Here is a 23,935-nt window from a genome sequence, read left to right as displayed (position 1 = left end):
TGGATTTGAGTGTTGCATAATGTAGAATAGAGAAAGACTACAAAACAAGCAGCATTTAATTAAAAAATGTTGCAAAAGAAACTTCTGTAAGATCTTATTTTCCCCCTAAATTTTGTTACACATAGCTCAAAATCATTCCTCACAATCTTCTTACACCAGGGAGTGCCATGAAGGCGGAACACCATCTGTAGCTCGGACTCGGGCACTCCCACAGGAGCCTTTAATCAGGGAGCCTTAGCTCACTGCACTGCAACTGCTCTCTCCTTCCTCCTGGGCACAGGGAATCCCTGGGAATTCGTCTTCCTATTCAGGGACCTAGACCTGATGCCTAAAATAAGGGTGTACAATAACCCCTCCTTCCACATATGGCCCTTGTGTGATGGGCGAAAATTGACTGGCAATAGATTGTTAATACCTTATCAATCAGCTGAAAAAGACTCTGTTTTAGAATGGGCAGAAAATTAAGATCTGTGCAGATTCAGCATCACAGCCAATGTGATTTCTGAAGTCCTTATGAAGACACAAGAAATACAGTGTTTCTGCTGGTTCTCAGTCAAAGGCTGATTGTTTCCCCTATCGTTGCCAACAAGTGTGTAGCTTCATGTATAGCTCATGAATATACAACATAAAACCACAGTAAGAAAAAAGGTAGAAAAAGTTTTTTAAGATATGACTACTAACTTCAATCAACTTTCACCATGTGCTTTTGTATGCCTCCAGCACAGGCATACCATGATTTGGTATCACTAAGTCACACTCTGTGCTTTGATAAAATGTTTGTGCCTTTGTACAATACCCAGCAAATATTGCTGAAAGCAGTTTATAAACCAAAGCAATAAGCTGTACAGAACCTCCTCCTCTTCATAAGAAATAAAGCAAGGAAAACACGTGTTAGTAATTGGAAGTGCAGACCAGTATGCAGACCTGAAATACTTAGATCCTTTTTTTTTTAAGTGGCACATCTTCAAAGGAAAATTTTCTTTTAATTCCTACAGTACAAAAAAAATGCTAAGGCGAAAGACAGGTGCACAGACTTCATTTGCTAAAAAGTCACAAAATGAGGGCCGGAAGAGTGGCTTCGCTGGGTATCCAGTTCCCCCTTCTCCTCTGATGTCTGTGGGATGTTGGCACATTGACTTCTGGCTCAGGGGTCTGACTGCCAGGCCAGCACTGCTCCCTGCAGCCCAGAGCAGACCCAGGAAGGCAGGTTTAGCAGTAACATTGCTGGCACCACAGAGCAGCAGAAGGCCCTTCCTTTTGGCTATGGCAAATTAAAAATAGACGCATTCTACTTTAGTGCTGGAAACTGCAGTCACATGTATTTTAAACTGCCACATGAAGTATTCAGAGGCTGCTGTGTTCTGTTCAGATTATTGCAATCTTTCTGTGTCATTTCTGTGTGTATATATGTGCATATACACACACACTTTCTAGATTAAAACTTTTAAGATATATTTTTCATAAAATAGTGTCACAGTGTGTTCAAACAGGTGGACTGGAAAATCAGGGACTGTGATGCTGAAATAATATGATGCTGGAAGTGCTACTCAGCTGTGCAAACAGATTTGCTTGCTCCCAAAGCATCACAGCATGCCTTTGAAAGCCACCGGAATGAGAAAAAGTTCACCAAGACATATTGACAAAATGTTTTCTTGATTAAACAAGTATGGAGACTGTGTAAATTTCTACATACTATTTCTAGCGGGAAATTCAATGACAGATCTGAACCACTATGCCAAGGACTCCATAAATACCTACCAAAAAGTGGAACTTCATCATATAGGTATGTGAAGGATGCTGAACGAAATAGAGTCTGCATTTGATGTGACAGATTTTGAAGTCTGTGGAAATGCCCTTTTTGGGCACCTGAAGTCCCTTCAAGAATAGACTCTTCATTAGGTGTACACTTTTATTTCTAACTCTTTGTTTCTCAAGAAAGACCTTCCTCTAAAATTCAGTACACATATGTTTCATACAGGATTTGGCTTTGATTCACTTCCACTAAGCAACTGGGAGGAAAAGCGTGCTGTACACTGTCCTGATTTAGGGCATCTCCTTTGTTTTTTACCTAGGGACAATGTAACAGATGGCAACATAAGCAGAGGAGTTGGTGTGAACAAAAAGCCCACTGTCCTATTCTTACCTCTTGGCCACTCCAGCACTGCTATAAACAGAGTGACCCACACACAGCTGGTTGGAAGGCACAGCAGAGCAATTGTCTCACCGTGTGCTGTGACACTCTGCAGACACCCTGACCTGTCAGATTTTACACAGGTTTCTACTGCAGATATCCACCCTCACTTTATGATTTGCTACTGCCCACTAACTCACAGAACATAACCAACACTCTTACTGCATATATTCCAGCAGGGCAGTTGTTGAGAGAAAGGCAGAAGAAAGAACTGAAGTTAATTACCTCAGGATTCAGCCTAGGTGTTTCTTATAAATGTAAGACAAAAGTAAATATGTATATTGCACTACTTCTATTGGTGACCATTAGCAGACAAACGTTCACCATTTTCCTGGCATGTGAAGAGACATGCCCTGATTAACCACACTGCAAGTGAATAATCAAGAAATCATGAGATCAACTTACCAAAAATTAACCAGAGCAAGAATCTGCTGTGTTTTTAAGACTACCTATTTGACACAGTTTTGTGATCTTGAGCCTGCAAGCTCATCCATCTGTTCTCATTTTTTTGAGCAGTAGAAAAGTTAAAGCTACAGAAGTGAAATATTAGGGAGTATTGGTTTTTTCCACTTATATACTTTCTTTAAAATTTTCAGGTTTAATGGCTTTATTTTCACTATGGTTCACATCTGGCAATGGCAGACTAATGTAAGTTGATTAAATTTACATTTTAAGTGCTAAACAGGAATATCAAAGGAAACAGACCACTTATAAAAAGTTTGTAGGTAATTAATACTGAAAAACAGACTTTTTAGTATTTTGCAAGTTGCTTCCAGTGCAGAAACTCATTATGCAAAAACCCCACAACCATCAAAAAACTACCAAGCAAACCATCTACATCCTCTGACCTGAAAAAACACAGAACTAGCTGTGAACAGGTCATCCAACAGCCTGGACATGACACAGGGCCTGTGAGGGCTCTCTACCACCTCAGAATGGAAAAGCACAGAAAGAGTTTATTTTTTTTAGGTTTTCTATGTTTAATACTATGTCAAAAATTTGTCACAGAGGCTCTAAACTAAAATGCATGAGATTTAGAACTTCACCTCAAACAGTACAAATTCACTTGCTGCCAACTCTACAGAGGGAGAATTAAGTAAATGAAGGGGAAAACATACCATTAGGTCTGACAGCAAAATCAGAGCTACCTTCTTGAACCAAAAATTATTTGGTAAGCAAATCAGGAGAAGGTGTCTCTCCTATCTCTTTTGTGTTTTCAGAGAGATGTCATTTAGTACTCACTGAGATTTGGCTGAGACATTGCCATGGGCCTCTGTGGCACTCGTGTGGCCGTGGCTGCAGGATGATGGCTAACGTGATTCAGCGGCTGGTTCACAGGCTTTCGAGGATCTTGCCATGTTGTAATTTTTTCTATGTGACTGAGAAAGAAAAAACACAATCTTAACAAAATAAACTCAATATATTATATACAAAGTTAGGCATAATGTCATTATTTTTGCTTTTCTTATCCCACATCTGTCTGCATTTCTCATCTCACTCTAACCCACTTGAAATTATCTATTATCTGGTCATTTATTTTTTGCTTCTGATCTTCTGCCCCTGCTGTTTTAACTCCTTTTGCCCTACTGTTGAATAATTACTTTTCCTTGAACAACTGGTGAATTCTATTGTGATACTGAAAATCTGTAATACACTCATCTTCCAGATTATTCAATTGTCCAAAAGTTTTTTACCCTTGTCCTACCAGTCTTCTTCTACATACTCAATATCTGGCCATTCCTCACTCAGCAATACACAGTCGTCTTGCTCTGAGTTTTGTAAAGGCAAGTGTTTGTCTTGCCAAATCCAACTGCTTTGTTCCTTCCTACACCATGAAAACTAGTCTGTCTGTATGTCTCCAAGAATACCAGAATATGTTCCCACTATCAAACCTGGCAGATGACAGCCACCTGACTCATGTGTAATCACCAGTTTCTCTATAAAGGCACTAATGGATTTTATTGCAATGTAGCCAGCAATGTACCTGCCCCTCCAGTAAGCAGACCCTCAGGTATGTGTATTACCCTGAAAGCAATGGAGTTGTGCATAAATCCACATAGATTTTACAGGAAGATGACTATAACAATGATCACTGTAAAATATTTTTGGCCACAGAATTCAGTGGGGAAGGAACTGTGGTTTTGTTGCAACTGAAAGTTAACACTGAAATGCATTTGTTTTGAAAGAAACTTATCAGGACAAGGATTTTAAGGATCAGTGTGTAATTCCACTTGAAACAAGAAACAAGAAAAGGAACTGTGTTAAAGAAATCAATAGTCTGGTATCTATCAAGGGACTGCCTGGCTCCAAGCCCAACCAACTAACCAGGCCATGGGTTACTGTCTGTACTTGGATGGGTTCTCCTCTGTTAGTTTTTTTGTTAAAAGAGTCTTTAAGAAGAACATGTGAAGAAGAATAAAAATTTAAATATTCTGTGTCTGGAAAATCATTTCAATCCAACTTTCATGAAAGCAGAGTGTAACATCATCTTTACTGTGCTCAGTCTTGAGCTTGTAATTGCTTTTGCTGGCACTGGTGGCATGGCTACCACTGCTGTCACCACTTCACACCCAGCTGATAACCAGAACTATTTCACAAGCAAGTTTCCATGTATATTGTAATGTATATCTCAGGTATTACTAAAAATAATGTGAATTACAAGCAGAGAAAAAAAAAAGAACATAAATAGAAAAAAGTGCCACTGTCTTTATTTAGTCTGTAGTCATTTTCTTTTTCTAATATTTTACATTTAATATACAGTTCCCAAACCCTAACTGAAGATCCCACTTTCATCAATGCTTCTAAGTTTCTAAGCTGCTGAGTCACTTCCTTTCTTCACAGCTTCTAAAGTATTTGTTATCATTCACAATGAAACCACTCATCACTGCTTCTCCCTAGCATTAAAACACTTTATTCTCTCCTCATTGTAAACCTTTATTATATTCTAGCTTTTCTTCTTTTTACTTACATTTCAAGTATAAGAATTATTGTATATTGTGCATGAAGCCAAAGAGCCCCAAACTTTAACACTATCTTACCTCATCTATAATATTTAGACAGAGAGAATTATGTAAATATGCAAGGAACTTTTATTACTTGCTTTTATAAGATTCTTTTTGAGGCATAGTCAAACATATGAAAAAGCAGCCCCAAAATCCATATTCAAATTCCCACTTTCAAGTTTTTGATGAGCAATTTTTGCACTTCTTCTTATTATATATCCTAGTGTCAGAGTAGGCCATTTCTCAACAAGGTCTTCATTCATAAATAAGCAGAGTTAATCTTAGCTTCTATTTCTGCATCACAGATGAGACTGATGGGGGTCTCCATAGGCAAAAAAGAAGCTTCCGTGTTCTCACTGAAATCTGGGAAAGTTAAATATTTACAACCCAAAGGAGATACACAAGAATCTGTCAACTCTGATGCAGAACGTGCTATCGTAACCACGGCCCCAAATGCCCAAATCACGGCATTCCCACCCATAATCTGCGATGCTCCAGTGGCAAATTGCATCCCAATGGTGGTCCCTCATCAGAGAAAAATTAAAGCAAAGCTTGGATCTAAACAGCTGAGTATTTTACTAGGACTTTGTGATTCTGTTCCATCTGTTGTACCTTAGGCTTTTGTTAAATGCCTCCTGTTTGGGTGTCTGCCTCCTGCTTTGAAGTGTCAGTGTTCTCCAGAATTTGTGCTGCTGCCATGTCCTGCATTTTTTAACTGCGAGGCTCTAATCCCCCACTTCCACTGCAGCTGTGCCAAGACAGCTCAGTGAGTTTAAATTAGGAAGCAGCAGCATGAAGGACACCAAATGTATTTCAGTGGGTTCTATTTTCAGACTGTTTTTTTCCTAGTATTAGGAAATTCAGAGCTACTCATCTAAAAACGGTTTAAGGAGAACTGAGAAGAACAAACAGATTATTCTGTAAGTGCAGTCTCACTTGAAATAACACAAATGAAGAGTCTGCCTAACACTGTTGAGCTTCTTGGGGTCCTTTATTAGGGCTTGGACACAGGGACTGAGTGTGGATTTTGGGACTGAGCCACATCACAGTGAAGCTGCTATTGCTGAGTGGGAACTGGTGACTGAGCAGCACCCAGAGCCCTCACACTCTGACTCAGGAGCCACTCCAAGGGGACCATGACTCCCACTGCCCTGGAGCAGCTCCAGCCACCCACTTCCAGCTACCCTGACATTGCCAAACATTGGGAAATCTGTTTACCGCTCCTGGAACAGAGCCAAAGCATTGCTCAACCTTCTCTCTGTCCCTCTGCTCCCCGTAAACAAAAACAGGACAAAAAGGAAGTGTATCTGAAGTCAGAGCCCACTCACAGTGCTCTGACACTTCATGTGGCAGATAGGCCTTTATACAGATGGCAAGTTTTTTAAATTCAAGACAATTACCTCGGGGCCAAAACATCCCAGTCTATTGTCTGAGCTTGCTCGTGGTACTGCAGTGAAATTTCTGGTAAAACGACAGCCAGAGCCAAGCCCCAGACTATTCCAGTAACCACCACCGTGCAGGATCCAGCAGCAAAAGGAAACTGTATAAGCTCACGGAATCTTGGGCACCTGTAAAAGTCTGGTATCATCTACTTCCTAAAAACCTTGGTTCTATTATTCTTTTTTAACTGACCTTTATGTCTTGCAGTCATAGGCGAGCAAAACTTAATATATGAATAGAAATGATTTTTAGTTTTAGAAACAATTACCCTATGTCCAGGTGTCCACTTCTCACAGAAATTAATGGAATATGTGTGTATATATGACAATGCACAATCAAACTGGGCTAAAAAAGAAAATCCAGGAGAGGGCTGTCAAGGTCCTTCACTATCTGGGATCTCTGACATCGCAGAAGTGAATAAGCTCAAAAGGAAAGACCACAGAACAAATATTCTTTGTCAGTAAACAGGGAATTCAAAAACCATTACTAGAATTTAAAGAAATGAAATCTACTTAGTACAGTCTTATTTTGAAAAACTAGTAAGTCACAAGATTTCAGTTCACCTAAGGAAAAAAAATCTCATGAAGTGGCTTTCAGAGGCATGATTTTACCCCTTTAAGGTAAATGGGGGAAAAAAGTGTGCAAGTACGTAGTTCTGTGTAACAATTAAGATGAAAAAAATTACTGTACATATAAAAATAACCTTTTTCTCTTAAGAAAACCTTTGATCTTACTTCCCTCACACACTTCAAAATTATTTCCAGGCCTAGTGTCTGCTCCTAGGAAACTTCAGGAGTAGAAAGATGACACCCACTGTGTATCGAAAAATAAAAATACTGGTTTGGGCAAAAAAATAACTCACAAATTAGTATTTTTAAATGTTTACCAAGAGTAGTTACATTTATTGGTGCGTTTAGAGACCTCCAGACCCACTGCTCACTACAGAAACACCACCAGCTCCCCAGGGATGGCAGCAGCAGTGGTGCCACTCTTATGCCTCCGTGAGTGCCTTGCCTTAAGCGGTGAGTTTGGCCAAGGGTGGGACCAGGAATCTCTGAAGGAGACGAAGAGAATCAAGGAAATTCTATAATTAGGTGGTACTTCACAGCAGCTTCTGGCAGCTGTTGGAACTGGTGGGAGGTCTGGCTGGGGGCACCACAACACGTAGCAAAATTCTTCCTTGCCAGGCGGTGCCCGGCCTGTCACCCTCAGCACTGCCCCTGCCCCTGCCCCTGCCCCTGTCCCACCAGGGTCAGCTTGTACCAGCAGCACCTGCTGGCTCTGCAGACCTGGGGATGCACTTCAGTCACTGTCATCCTTCTAATCCTAAATGGAGAAGTAACTTATTGTTCACTAAAAACAGTAGGTGAGAGACATTTTAGATTACCTCTAATAAAAAAACCTGTACATATGCTATGTTCAATAACCCTTGGATATGGAAAAGGAATCTATGAATGCTTCATTTTAAGAATCCTTCATTAAGCACTCTTCTTAATTATTAGCAAAATATTTCTTTGTGGATATTCTGTCTTCTCCATGGCTCTTATATGCACAAAAGAAGAGCAGGACATGGTTCAAAACTGCCTGAGAGCGCACTGTTCTGTCTGTAGCATGCAGTTGGATCTCTTGCTTTGCCATGCTGCTTCTCCCCTTCTCTCACCATGGACTAGAAAATTTCAAGAGCCAAGTTCTGCTCTCATCACAGCATAAAAAGACTTTACAGAAAATACAGCACTGTGTCTTAACATCATGCACTCACCTGTGCATTTGATAACTGTAACTCAGTAAAGTAGACTGCGACAGTTCTCATGATGCGAGAGCTTCCTTCAAACACATAAGGGACAGTCACTTCTCCTACAAGTGTAAAGCTTGAAAATCACGCAATGATTTCACTAGGGCAGCCCAATTTTTATGGCTTGTCACTTGTTTACAGCACCGTTAAATGCAAATTTAAGTGGAAATGCGACTGAGTTAAATTATGATCTGAATCACATCCTGTTAAAGACAATGAGCTTCACTCTGGCATGAGCCCACACAGAACATGTTTGGAGAAAACCCTTGATTGGCACTGACAGTTTACATGCCAGACTGTGCAGACAAAGCATCAATGTCATTAGGCTGGCAGTTGTCTCAGTCTTTTCTTTCAGCTTATGTTTACACTACACACAAAACAAAGGAATGTGAAAAGTTTAATACAATGAACACAGCTAACTCAGTGCTAGCCTCTCTTGGTCCTCTCGTGGTTGTGCATTGTGATAGCACCGTTAATTATCTAATTACACACTTTTTCCAGAGTGTGCCTGCTTTACTCACTAAATACATTTCACTATTCAAAGGCTCCATTTCTGAGGTGCTGTGAATTATTTTCTTTAACTAACACACAGTTTCATCCTATACCTGCTGCAAAATTTTGAAACTCTATTCTAGTGACAGGTATAATAATCTTTAAAAGATAATGAGTAAATCATCACACTGCAACTTCAGAGATCTCCATTTGATTTTGTAAGGCTGTCTCCATTCTACAAATCAGAGGTACAACATATTTAGCAGTGTCCAGTGTTTTCAGGGAGCACTTTGAAACATCTAGGCCCTGACCCTACAAAATAGGTATCGCTTTTGTGCTCAAAACACAGCTTACAGTGACTTCAGCCACCACCATGAGTGCCTGGCATATTATAAATCACAGGAAGGCATTGGGGGGTTAGTGTAGGTTGGGGGGGTTCTTACTTTTAAACACATACACCCTTTTATGCAGTTAAATAGAGATAAAAAGCCTTTTTCTTTCAGTGAGCACTAAAACAGATCAACAGAAGATGAAGGACTAGAGCCTTTCTTTAGGCTATTTTGTGAAGATACAATAATTCAATTAACTATTTTTAGCAAATAATGGGTAAAAATAGCATACCCAAGAGACAACATTCACCACATCCCACTTCATTCCCTTGTAGCTTTATCATCTGTAACAACCACATTAAAAATTATTACTATCTGCAAAACATGTATTTCTCCATTAGCCTGACACTTTCCAACATCATATAAAGAAAAGCTGATAGGGCTAGTTCTCTTCCAGGTATGCAGAGAAGACTGCTATTACCTTCTTTCTCATACACACAAGTGGAATGTACATTTATTTTTAGAAGGGTCCCATCTCCTCTAAAAAGACATATGAGAACTTATGAATTCTTCTAAAGAAAACCTGGTGATGGTGCTACACAAGAACCAGACAGGATAATTTAGACTACTGGTGTCCACCTAGTTAGCTAAGGACAGACACAGAGTGTCTGGCACCGGCCTGTGCCCAGGGCCACGCCGTGGGAATATGGTACAGAACATGGGTCAACTTGGCAAATGGGCAAGATGCTCCTTCTGTGGGACAACACTGCGAGGTGGGAAAATCAGATAGATACAGTATATTTCCTGCTATTTTGCACGGTGCCTTGACATATTGAAGCTTCTTAATGTTTCCAAATGTCCGAGGCAGACCATGGGACACTTGGGCTGTTGGAAATAAAATTTGGTTTAAAGTCTGTTCTATTTTTCTGCGGTTCTAAATCACAAATGATTGATGAGGCGGTTTCAGGTCCCAACTGAATCTCGGTGGATTATATTAGAGCCCAAAGCAGGCAGCCTACACTGGGCTCCCTTGGCCTGAGGGCACAGCTGCTCCTCCAGGGCCTGCAGTGCCACAGTGACCTGGGTGAACACCTTGGTTAAAGTGTTGAACCTGCAGAAACAAACCCGGCTGACTGTTTCAGCTACACTAACAGATTGATCTGTCTGACCCTGCAGCCCCAGGTGAGTCAAAACAAATCGGAGAAAAATATTTGGAAAGAGAAGGACAGGGCCAGGCCACTGCTCTCAGCATGCCCTGCAGTCAGGACGAGTCAACTGTGAGACAGCTGGGACAGTGTCAGCCTATTCCACAGTCTGCCCTGTCTTGTGATTTCTGACGGAGGAGGGAAGAATGGGAGAGATTAACAAAAATCTACAGTGGTATTTCTTACACCAAAATCAGACATCAAAAGACAAATGCTTTATTGAGGTTTCAGTATGAAAAACTTCCCTCTCTGAAAAGGAAGAATTTTGCCCATACTTTGGGCACTTCCAAAACACTCACTGGCACTTTGGAGTGACCTGGTGGAGCCAGTCCGTGTCCACAGCTGTTGCAAAAGCACTCAGGGTGCTCATCCCACTCCCCCGCCCCTACGCCCTTGCCCCGACACCTCGAAACAACTGGTGGCACAGCCACAACAGCTGTTCAGCATTATTTCCCAGCCTCAGCAATTTAATTATATGCTGACATTACTCACTGCTAATCAGGAAGGCAAAAAATTTTGCCCTATTCAAAGCCATCATGTTGATAATATTTTGCAAAAATCATGCAGACAGAATATACACGTGAAAGGAAAATACCGATTAGGCAGAAGAGCTTAAAGCTGCATGCTACTGATTCCATTTTTGCTATTCAACAGTTGGAAAGAATAAGAACTTATCATTCCTGACATCACTAAAAACACACAAACATAAAATCCAGTATCTCTCAATCCCTTCTCCTTTAGAGTGCGGAAATTAAAAACATTTAACAGTTCAACCACTCATTGCTGCGGGAGCTCAAGTGAAGCTCTGCAATATACTGACCTGAAGGTTTAGCTACTCAAATTCATGGCACTTGCTTTTTCAGACACCAATAATGTTTCACGAAAACTTCATGAAGCTTTAACAAGGAGTCATAATGTAATTATTAAACTGACTGAACCATGGACTTTGTTCTCTAATGCATGTTCATCATCATCTCCAATCTTCAAGCTGGAACATTACATCTGTATTTGCATATTTATTATCCTATGCTAAGTAACTTCTTCAGTGAAAAGAGTTGCTCTTTCCCTGAATTAGTTTCAGCATAATTTGCTGCTGAGAAGAGAACTTTGGGAATGTCCTGTTAGCTCCCCTGTAACTGACTGATTCCATTGTTGGTGTACACAGAGGCCTTAAAACACATTAAACTAGTTACACAAATTAAAACAAAACACCCTTTGAATTCTATTGAGAACTTAACCTTTAGAATTTGGATGAAATCCTAAATCTTGGGAGACAGAAAAAAAGGTACTGAATGAAGCTATTATATAGAACATTCTTAAGGGATTTTTTAATGTATACACTATATAATGATGATAATGCATTTGTTTACTTGATGAGTGCCTGTAGCACTTATATTTAAAGAGACAGATTAATGATTCTGTAAAAACCACGTTTATTTTGGGGGAAATATAATACCCTGAAGACAAAGTATTTCTTTGTGAGAGATACATGACATTTTCAGATTTGTGCGGTTTCTGAAATTGTTAAATAGGTTACAGAATGAAAGAAAATTAACTGTCCTCTACTTGAGCTAGAAGGCTATCATCAGGTTTTGTTGTGAATGCCTCTGTTTACCAATATAAAAGCCAAGTCAAAAGGGACCATATTTATGAATAGTCAGGGTTTATATACATAAAATATAAAATGCTGCTGTCTTGTAACAAGAATGGGAGAAGTGGCCCAACCTAAAAAATACTCTTTGACAATCATGATGGCATTTCTAGACAACCTGTTATTGCCTTAATACATTCTGCATTCCAGTAAAAATTAACAAATAAGCAAACAAGAACCCCCCTTCAACTACACAGAATCCCCTTACAGGGACACAATGAAAATCTTCCCCAGGTAAGAGTGGATGGTAGGACAGAAAAACAACCAGACAAAAACAGGACACAAACCCCCTATGAAGTTATAGGAAAATTATCTTGCAAAGTTGTATTCTACTGCACGGTCTGGAGGCAGAGAAATGTATGATTCTGTAGAATTTGTTTCCAGAATTCTCCTCTTTAGTCTAGATTTTTATGTCATGCTTTGCTTTCTAACTCTGTCAGAGAATCACCATTAATGTTTCCAGGACATTGTGCATTTTGCATGTGCATTAACAAAAAACAAAACAAACAAACAAACAAAAAATTCTAGTACCGGTGCCCTTTTGAGCAGAGAATTAATAGGGTTGGAGTAATTATCGTAATACCAACAAAACTTTTTATGCACTATTTAACTAACAATTACACACTGTTTTCTCTTTGTAATTCGAAGAATAACTTGTCAAGAGCTTCAGCTCCTTGTAATATATTCAAGTACACTTTTGTAAAAGGTTTTTGTTGCAGAAATAAATAATTTTCTATTCCCTTGGTAGGCACATCTGCAATCCTGCCTCCCTTCTGGGTTTGAAATCATACGGGGACCAGCATTTCTTCAAAAGACAACAAAATGGTGTCACCACAGTCTCTAGAATTTCTTTCCACAAATGCACAGCAGTTGTTCTAACTTTTTCCTATGACAAGCTCTCTTTTTCCAGTTCTGCTTGGTCAGGGTTTCCAAACAGTAACACCGACTGGCTTTTCCCAAACAATTCTCCTTCACTGGAAACTGAGCACTCTGGCTCAAAACACATGTTTTTGCAAAGCAGTTCCTGGTACTGCAGCTCTCAGTCTGAGATCATTCTCACAACCTCAGCTTTCAGGTCAGTACATTTATTAAGCTCCAAAAAGGGCAGAATAACTTCTGCCCTCTGAACTTCACGGGCAGCAATCTTTACATTTTAATAGGAATGCCAATGGCTACAGCACAACAGACATGCAGAGCCAAACTAAAACATATTTTTGGGGTTGTTTTTGCTCCAAGCCCCAAAGCTCTAAGTCTTCAGACCAAGATCTATATCGTGTCAATAAGACTTTAGCTTGCCAAGGAGCAAATGCAAAAGGATTTTCTTCTATGATTTAGTTACAATATAAGCAACTAAAAATAATGTTTAGGCAACATATTTCATTCAATATATCAAAAGCATAACTATTTAGATTAATAAAATTAGTTTGAATCTACATTTTTCTACCATAATAGTGGCTACGAGGTAGCTAGAATTATTTCAAATATCAAGCCACTCAAATCTCTCAGTATTTTAGAAAATAATTTTTTTGTTATTGAAAAACTGTCAGGAACAACTTTGTGACTGATACCTGTAAATGCTGAAGTTTTATTCACTTTCCCATGCTTCAATGCATCCCACTTTTATTTTTATCTAACCACAAATTCTGGTTTTTGGTGTCTGCTCTCCTTTCAGTGTTATATGATGTAGAATAATCACAGAATCATAAGACCCACTGTTTCAAAACCTATGTGTCTAAAGTTAAATAAACACTATAAATCTCTTATATCATGTGTGTTATGTGCATAAGGACATGAACACGTGGTTACTTGATGGAGTTGTACTGCCCAAGCACTTCTGCAAGGTCTGAGAACTCTCCCAGACAGGGTCTGCACTGACCCACCTGTGAGCCAGTGGCAACTACAACAGGTGATGTTCTTGCAGACAATCACACCAGAGTGGGGGAGAATCCATACCTATTTAAAAAACAGTCAGTCGAGCAGCTTGTCATTCCCCTCCCAATCCTGCAACCCCAAAACTTTTAGATCTCATTCACACAGCAGCAAAAAGACTCCAGACACCATGGGCAGAGAAAGCGGCTATTGGGATGCCTTTGACATTTCCTCTGTAAAATGAATTCTATGGGAGAAAATCTGCTTCATTTAAATGAATACTGAGACAACCATGACCTTGAATGCATCAGGACTTATCTTACTTCCTCCATTTGGAACATTTTATCACTACTGAGAATACAGTACGGACAAAAGACAATTCAGGAGAAACATATTTTTTAACAGACAGAAGGTAGAACAGAATCTTGCCCTCTTCTGAACTCCTCATAAGGCAAGGAAAAGAAAAGCAATCAACCAAACTCAACTGCTGGAGCTAAGGGAAGTGGAGCATGGCTCCTTCCTCTTCCCTGTAAGATTAAGAAATCTATAAGAACTTCAGATATTCAAACACCCTCACTTTCAGGACCTGAAGAAATGTCTGATGGATTCTATGCAAATAATGCCAAAACCCTGTCTTTCATCAACATCAGCATCTTCTCTAGTATTCCCTACTACCCATTTAGGGGGTTCCCTCATGACACAGAAAAATTTCCAAGGGTTCAATCTCTTACATGGCATAAGGACATGAGAAAAATCCCATCACTTCTTCCAGTGAATTGACTCACAGGAAACAAATTAAAATTGGTCAAATTTCTAATAGTATCTGTTTTGGGTTTACCTGTTTTTATTAACCCCTTACTTTTAATTTTGAAGGTCAGCTTAGAACATTAAAAAAAAGGTCTAATAAAGAAATGGTTCTTTTCACAGTCGGCACTGGTTATCCACTGCCCTCTGCTCACACAGCTTCAGCTCATGGGTTATGTGCTGTGAGGGCCTCAGTACCTCACTCTACTAGACAAAAACAGGAGCAGGTTATAAATAACCTTTTCAGAAGTTTCTTACAAAACTCTGACTCCCAATATATTGGTTCCAGCTCTTCAGAGAGTTTTAGTATACAAAGGTCAGGAGGTGTCCTACTTGGGCTACTTTTTTTCTTTATGATTCGTGGTGGAGGTGATTAGCAGATTAATTTTTCTTGGACCCTATTTCTACCTTCCATACAAGCTGACTAGTTCCCATGGAAGAAAAGGCAGGACAAATAACCACAGTAATCACCACAGTTCAGAAGGCTGACCTTTTACAATCTCAAACTACTGTGTATCCAGGAAATCCTGCCAGACAGTCCCTGTTTGTAAATGGTTGGGAAATGTGATCGTGTGCCATGAAAAACAGATGAAAAGCAGGATCTGGTTAAAAGACCAAGTCTTTTCTCAAACAAAACCTTTCCAAAATAAAGAAACAATGTCTCCTAGCTGACAGTTGACCTCAGCTGAGGAAGGGTGACAGTCCTGCGCTGGTGCTCTCTGTGCCTGAGAATTTTAAAACGAGACCAGAATTTCAAATAAGATTTAGCTGAACATAAGGAATTTCTGTCAATTCTGACACTGTAGTAATATTCCAATCAAACACAGTCTATTTGAAAAGAAATCTTTTTAAATTTTAAGTACAAATGTGGACAAGTAAGGCTCCACTTAAGCTGAGAATAATTGTAAAAATATCAGATGTTTAGCAATGTAGGTGCATCTCACCGATTTCCAATGGGGTGCAAGGAACACGTGTTTGAGGGTTACTGGCACGAGCATGAGAAGATGGGCTCATGTCACAGGAACACGCTGTGCTGTATTCAAAAGGAATAATGCTGTGATATGGAAGCAGCACAAATTAATGACATTATTAGTAAATCAGTCCCTAAGCCTATTTATTTAGTAATGCAAGAGAGTGACTGATCAGGTAATGTTTAGCCTATGCATTTAACTTGGCTAACAAATACAATTTTGAGGGGAAGAGGGTGGTGTGGTGGAGAAAGAGGCTTGCTACCCTCAGAAAAAGTGTGGCTTTTTTTTTTAATGCTGTATCATAGCTACAAAAAATGCTGTCATTGACTGAAAAAAAAACCACTAAAAAGGCAGTGTCATAGAGTGCTGTAAAATTTCCTAATAAGCCACTTAAAATGTGGTAACTAAAATCTGATTATTAAAATCTAGTAGGAATGAAATATTTCAAACCATCTTCTTACCTGGAAAAGTCTCCCTATATTTCAGCTAGACTTCTTATTATATAAATGCAGAATTATTTCATAGAAACATAGGATATCCTGAGCTGGAAGGGACCCACAAGGATGATCCAATCCAACTCCTGACTCCACACAGGGCAACTGAAAAGTTAAACCAGCTATCTGAGAGTCACTCAAACACTTCTTGACCAACAGTGGGCTCGGGGCCATAATGACTTCCCTGGAGAGCTTGTTCCAGTGCTGACCATCCTCCCAGGGAAGAGCTTTTTCCTTGTATCCAGTCTGAGCTTCCCTGACACAGCTTCCAGCCATCCCTTTGTCCTTTCCCAGTGGGATACCCCCGGGGAGAAGAGCCTGTCACCTCCCTCTGCTCCCCCCATGAGGAGGTCACCCCTCAGCCTCCTCCAAACCCAGCACCTCAGCTGCTCTCCACAAGTCATGTCCTCCACTCTTTTCACCACCTTTGCTGCCCTCCTTTACAATTTCACACTGTAAATAATTTGATGGACTGTATTTTATTATTCAAAGCCTTAAAATCTTTTATGGTCTTTAAAAAAAGGGCAAAGACTTCGTAATATCCGAGTTCAAAGAAACAGTAAGGGAAACCTCTGACCAAAACTAAACTACTAGGAGGCAAAAGAAACTCTGTGAGAATGCAAATTAAGATACAGCCTGCAAGGAGTTCTCTCATCTTAATGAAGATCTGCGATGTTTTATTGGCATAGTAAGTTCAGAGGAGAGGAACAAAGCAATCTTATTTAAAAATTTATCTGGTAAAATTTAACCCTGTGCTGACACTTTCATAATTTACAATAATGAAAGTAATCATATTATTACCTCACTGAGAGGTAAGAGCAATAATCCTGTATTTTCATTTTCAGTTCAGCTTTCATCAGCCAAAACAAAATCACAGAGCCTTTTTCCTCGGGCAAACAACTGAACTGGGACTCGAGCTACACAGCAGATTTGTGCCCCTAAAGCCACAGCTCCAACCCGGCTGCAGTCAGAGGGCCCTGCATTGCTGTCCTGACACGGCTGTGCACAGTTGTCTTTGTTCTGGCACACAGTGGAGCCAGGACAGAGAACCAGACAGAGCTGCTTTCCCTGCCTCAGCAACCAGCCCCTGTGCCAGGGCCCACCCCAGAGCCAGGGCAGCAGGAGGACACTTTCCAGCCCTTCCCTCCAGGAGTGCAACCCTGCTCCCTGCTCCTCCAGGGAGGGAACTGAGCAACAGCCCGGGAGAGCCAGAGTACCAAGAACCCAAGTGCAGCCCCCAGGCCACTGCCAGCTGAACCACCAAATCACTTCCCTTCAAATCTGCTCTCCTCTTACTCAGCTACTGGGTTCAACCAACCCTACACGGTTTGGTTTTTGTTTTTACTTCCAATGTCACAGTATCTTCCACTACCAAGGATATTGTTTACCTGTTGTTTCCACCGAAGGCCTTGTCTTTCAGTGCTTACACTAATTCCTCTCAAAATAAAGGGGTAAAAATAAAGGTTACACAGGAAACTAAAAACTGGACCTAATAAAGCAGCAGGAGAAATGTACTTTATCAATTCTGGATTTAAATTTGTACCCCTTTTAATGGCATAATCAACCCAAATATCTGAGGTTTGACCTCATACAGAAATGGAAGGCCAAACCAGCTGTGTGAACTGAAGAACAAGTATGTATGCCTCGCTTATGTTTAAAGTGATCATCATCTTGCTTTAGATTATTTTAAGTAATAAGCATGAAGTGAAAGTAGAATTAGCCTAATAACAGACTAAGGACTAAGGCACAGTCTAGTCATTACACCAATTACAAATGTCATGTCAACAAAAAAAGCTAATATTTCAATCTCACCAAGATGACATGTGATACAAAGGAATGGATCTGTTAAAGGTGACTCTCAAAACTACAAAGAAAAAATAATGGTTTATATCCACCAATTTCAGTTACAGTTCTATAAAGATCCTGCAAGTCTCTTATAATGATAAACAATATTCTGCTCAACTTTCCAATTAAATACCTCTGGGACTCAGATTCAGCAGCTCCAGATCTCAGTTAGTATTAAAAATTCCTGGCTCACCAAGAGAAAAAAAAAAGAAAAATGCATGGAAATAGGGACCAAATGTTCTACTCCATCATCACGCAGTGAAGGACTGGAACACAATGCTGATCAGCTGCTCCCCGTCCTGTTGCAACCACTGGAAACCAATATGCTAAAAGACACTCAAAATATTTTTGCATGGGTCTAACAATCCATTACAAAATATATTTAAAAAATAGTGTTATCATCAAATTCTTATGCTTATTTAAAATGTTTGCAATTGATCTTCATAAAAACTCTTTTTTAAAATTCCAGACACATGAATTAAACACAAAACTCTTTATATACAATTCTGAAAAACTTCCTCCTTTGTGCATGCAGACTGCATTGAAGCACAGAGGCATTTTTTTCCATAAAAGCCCTCTTTTGGAACGAAAACTTCATGCATATGACCCTTCTTTCAAACCAAATCACCATACAACTTAACAAACCTACGTATGGTTTCCATTATGTATTTCTTCTTTAATATCCATGAAAGCAAAACTTTGCTCTGTAAAATCCAATTTCATAGAATTAAATCAAATCAGTAGGATTTTTATCTGGATTTTGAAATACTTGTATTTAAATGCTTTAACTAAGGTGATCTTATCAGGATTTTAAATTGAAATAAACATTTTTTTAAATGAGAATTCCATATAAGGGAAGACTTTTCAGGATTTATTTAGGTCTAGCAGAGATGATCTGGCAGGTCAAGACTGTTGCATATCCCATCTAGAATTACACTATAAAATGAATACTCATTCAAATGTCTCAAAGTAATAAGTCAATTGTAAACTGCAATCTCTCAGCAGGTAACTTTAAAAAAAAAAAGCAGATTGTGGTTTATGTAAAAAGTCACATATCAATTAAATTTTAAAGACTGGCATTGCTTTGTCTCAAAACTCCTAAGACAAAACACCAAACACCAAAAACTAGCCCTTGCAACTTTTCTTTTTTTGTAAAAAATGCTGGAAGCTGAACAACTAGAAAACATTTCTTGTCTGGCAGTACCTAAAATGCAAGCTGCAACAGGGACCCAAGAAGAATTTTAATTCAGACTTTTTTTCCTCTCTGCTGTTTCTAGTACAGTCATCAAGGGGAAAAAACACCACTTCAAAAGGGACAAATTTATTTATTACGAGAAGATTTGCTTTCTGCAATCAAAAGCCTAAAAGCAATTTTGGAGCTTGGGATCAAGATACTGGAGAGAGTTGAGCTGGTACCAGTGAGGCAGGTTGTTGTGCAGTGAATCTGCCAAGGCCTGACCCATCAGCCCCGCTCCTGGCTGGGATCTGAACCTGCAGCTGCTCCCAGCACTGCCCAGCAGAGACCTCAGCTACACGGGTCAGTCCTTCCTCATGGTTTTGCACTTTGCAGGTGCTTTATAAATGCACTCAAGATAATCTTTCCACACAGTAATTAGTTTACCTGCAGAAGCCCAAACTGAACTTCACATATTTTCAATAGAGCTATCTCATTACAGTTTTGAGGAAGTTCATCTCCTATCTGACAGAGGGCAAAAGCATGAGAATAACAGAAGTCTTTTAGCTTGACTTTTCCTTAGGATGCATCCCACTGTCATGGGTATTAAAACATGAAGGACTAATCTTTAAGTTTTCACAATGCTTGTGCTAAGGGAATAATTCTTCAGTAATTTCTAATTTTTGTATTTACTGCAACAACAAAGACTACTGGCCCCAGACAAAAAGACCAGTAACAAAGGTACTGGTGTGGAGGACTAGGTTATGCACAGCAAGGTCAAGACTAGAACCAGTGATACAGCACAGCATCAACACCTCATCACTGAGTTATTGCTTGGGATTGCATGTACTTAGAACCATAATCCTACTGCAGTGGTTCCTGTGGTATGGGATTTTTAATTCCCTGTCTGCATGCAGTCATTCTGCTTCTTACAGGTGCAAAATGTCTGTAGGTAAGTCCAGCACCCAGGAAGGTCAGAATAACAGATCTGTATGCAAATCTGAAAAAAATCTGTCTCTAGGATTAATGATTTCTATAGCAAAAAAAAAGCCATGCTTGGTAACTGGATTATTAATATGCATGTTTCTTTCAGTCTACTAAAATTAATTGGAACATTTTATCCATTAATTATGTCATTCCTATAGGCCAGAAAGAACTCCCAACTCAAATTTCCCCATTTGGTCTTTTCCCTTGCTTTGAGAGGTACTCAGCTGTGGTCAGAAGCTGTGCCAGCCCCAGGGCAGCAGCACTGAACAGGGGCACAGAACACATTGCTCACAAAGGTGCACAGGCTGGATGCTCTCAAAATACACACTGCTGTGCTGAAGCTGCTTTCATTTGAAGTTTTCGTGTGTGTAGGTGGTTTTTTGTATGGTTTTTTTTGACAAGATCATCTTAAATTGTTCTTCACATGAGGTTCAGATAACAGGGAGGAGAACAGCAAAACTGTAATATCCCTTCAGTATCTAACAAAGAGTTACTTCCAGTTTGCTTTATACCTTTATAAATTAAACTGTAAGTAACAGCATGCATTTCTTTTTCAGTCTGTCTTCTTTACAGCTTCCTGTTTTTTCTAGAAAAATGAATCAGACATTTGTTTCTTCAAGATAAAAAAAGACCACTGAAAATATTGTTCTAGTAGAAGCCATCCTGACAGAAAAAGGAAATGTTCATGAGACAATATCCTCAGCAGAAGGCATGCTTTTAGTAAAGCAAACCAGACAGTACCACAAAACTACTCAAACAAATGCAAACATATATGTCTGTATCTACAGGAAAAGTGGGGCAAAACGGAAACTGACGGTGCTCCTGTGTCTTAGTTGCATCCCCATTTGTTTTATCTGCAAGTTATGCTTCTCTTTCACATTTGATTGTCCTACTCTTATTTATAATAAAGATCTGTAGTAATTGGTAAAAAATAGCATGTCAAACTCCCAAAATTTAATGGATGTTTTGAGAAGTATTTGACTATAAATATATAGCACCAATACTGGGATCAACTACAATACCTAGGTTTTGACAACTATTTGACAAGAGAATCGACACAGGAGTTGCTTTTTGGAATGTGCAGCATCTGAAACCCCTCCTGGTGCCACAGACTGCTCACCCATTTCCATGCTGCAACACAAACCAGGGACCTGCCACAGCAGCACGGCACTTCAGCCAAATGTCTGACAATGGAAGATCATGGCAAATCTGCCAAATAATTCACAAGACATATAATACACAGAATTTAAGAAATCAAAGTTAGATCTACCCTCTGTCCTCAGAGCAAGTCTATCATAGAAATAAAATCAACCTAATAATGTTCATCCTGTCACTGCAGATGACTGCTTAAATAATGTTTCTTCATAGATTTGGGTGAGCATTAGCATGGTTAATATCAAGAGCTATTTTTTTATTTACATGGACTAGAATTGCAAATTTTTTTGTGAAGTTACAAACCTCAAACAAGGATCTTTCCTAGCTTTGACTATGTTTTACAACATTCCTTTACTGACTACTCTCAGTGCCGAATCTTTAGCAAAACCTTCATTTCTTTTATCAGTGATTTATTGTTGCACTTTCAGTAAGTCACAAATAGTCTCACTAGAAATCTCTTTTATGCTAGTTATTAAGTTTTACATTGTCTGCTCTCTTGCAATGGCATAATTTCACTGATTTTCCATTGCCATAAATTCTTTCAGTAGCAGACAAAAATTGAAATGGCAGCTATAAAACCTGAATAAAGAAGTAGAACCCTTCACCACTTCTAATAAAAAACTAAGTTTTATCTAAAATTCTAATATACTCTTAGGGTGATGTCAGGGCTGAGAGATAGTGATGCAGTATCAAAACCAAATGCGAAATAAAAAAAGCTTTTGTGGAGAACTCCCCCACTAAACTGTGCTCTTGTCAGCTCCGAAGTGCTGACCTTTTCCTGCATTCCTGCAGAGCTGCACGGTGTTGCCCACACAGCACGGCCACACTCATTTACTGATGCAAAGCCTGCTTTGTTCGAGTTCTGAGACATCTCACCCAGGTGAGGGCACTGGCAGGAGGCTGCAGAGAGAGGCTTCCACACGACAGGACTGCCTGTGTTTCTCTGGAAGAAACCACATGGAACATGTGTCAAGATTAGAAGAGCTGCTTTTGTCCAGACTGTCTGACTAAGCAGACAATACAAAGCCTTTCTTAAGTGGCAATTACGTTTATTCCTGAAGCTTTTGAAAATACAGTAGTTTGAGAAAACTCTGAAAACAACTCTGGCATTTCTACCTTAATGTTACAAAAGGCTGCTTAGACAAACAAGTGACAACAAACAGTTTAGTTTTGTTCTCTCTTTCTTTCTTTCTTCCTTTGTCAAAAAAGGTGACTCCAAACTCACATCTCCCAAACGATTTATCAGTTAAAGAGACCTTTGGAAGTATGGTCTGAAAACCTAACAAACTCCTGCCGGATAACACTGCAAAAGGATGTAAGCTTACACTGTAAGAAACAACTTCCATGGAGCGATATTTCAGGTTTATTCCTGTACACTGTCTGCTTCAATACACAGAAGTTTCTCATGAACAAGACCAGATGCTGAAATGAAGCCCAGAAGCGAAGGCACAGAGAGGTTCCCTGATTTCCTCAGAGTCACAGCACAACAGGAACCGAACCACTGTTCCCTCCAGCCCAGGGCAGCTTCCCACTGACTTGCACTTCCTTCTGCTCAGATGCTGCTGCATTCAAGGGCTTCACAATGAAGGTGAAGACTAAGAAAACACCTCAATCAAGAAGTTTTGAGAACTTCTTTAAAAGCCCACATGAATTTAAGGCTCACAGTTCAAATACTACTTTTTGTTTCAGAAGCAAAAGACTTTGATACAATTTAAGACTTGCTTGACCAAAGACTGTTACTGCATTTCATGATGCTTGCACCTTTGCTCACCAATCAAACACCAAAAAACAGGAATGTAGTACATTTACAAAAACAACAACAGCAGCCAAACTAGGAAAACTGATTGCAGGTAATAAAAAAGGATTACCCATCATACAAGAAAAGACTCAAAGGTACCATGGCAGTGCCCTGCTATTCTCAATCCTGGAAGACTGTCAGAATCTTGCACCCAAAAATGACTAGGGACAGATCAATACCCAGTGAATAAAAATGAGCATTTTGACCATGAAAACACTGAGGGGCTGGCAGATGTATGAGCAGACAATAAGTCACTGTGGGAAAACCTGTGCCTGGACTCTCTACCACTGCTGTGCTTGCAGCCTGACAGCCGATGCAGATGCTGTCAGCCAGGAGGAGGTGCGAGATAGCCTGCTCCTCTTGCACACCTCCCTTCATATTGCATTAAGTTCTGGTGACGTTCTAAGCAATGGTTTCAATTTTAACATAATACATTTTGCTCAGTTCTCTAAGCAAGCCTGTATCTGTCTCTGCAGTGTAGATTCCATCACATCTGCCTTTAAAATAGTCACAGGTAGGGAATACTGTGGGACAGTGCAGCGTTCCCAAGATTTCTGTTCTTGAAGAGTTCACACAACAGTCATGGACAGCAGCATTCACTCTAGGTCTGGACTTTGAGTTATCAATCAATGAAAAGAAAAAAAAAGCAAAAAAACCCCACCTCCATCCTACGTCATGCCAGCTTCTCTCTCTCTCTCTCTCTCTCCCTCTCTCTAAACGAAGGGGGAAAATGCCA

The 23,935-nt window shown here is 39.7% G+C and overlaps 1 protein-coding gene across 2 annotated transcripts in view; it reads right to left on the bottom strand.

Moving 5' to 3' along the window:
- The window catches only part of WWTR1 (WW domain containing transcription regulator 1), a 49,511-nt gene that overhangs the window by 19,990 nt on the left and 5,586 nt on the right, over positions 1–23,935 (bottom strand). For both annotated transcript variants that reach the window (XM_017835423.1, XM_017835422.1), the window contains exon 2: positions 3,434–3,570. In XM_017835423.1, coding sequence (XP_017690912.1) covers positions 3,434–3,570 — 137 coding nt within the window. The remainder of the gene's footprint in view (positions 1–3,433; positions 3,571–23,935) is intronic.

The sequence above is a fragment of the Lepidothrix coronata genome, unplaced genomic scaffold (assembly GCF_001604755.1).
Source record: "Lepidothrix coronata isolate B3197 unplaced genomic scaffold, Lepidothrix_coronata-1.0 Scaffold256, whole genome shotgun sequence".
In the NCBI taxonomy this organism is placed as follows: Eukaryota; Metazoa; Chordata; class Aves; order Passeriformes; family Pipridae; genus Lepidothrix; species Lepidothrix coronata.
The sequence above is the reverse complement of the archived record's forward strand: the minus strand, read 5'-3'. Positions and strand labels throughout refer to the sequence as shown.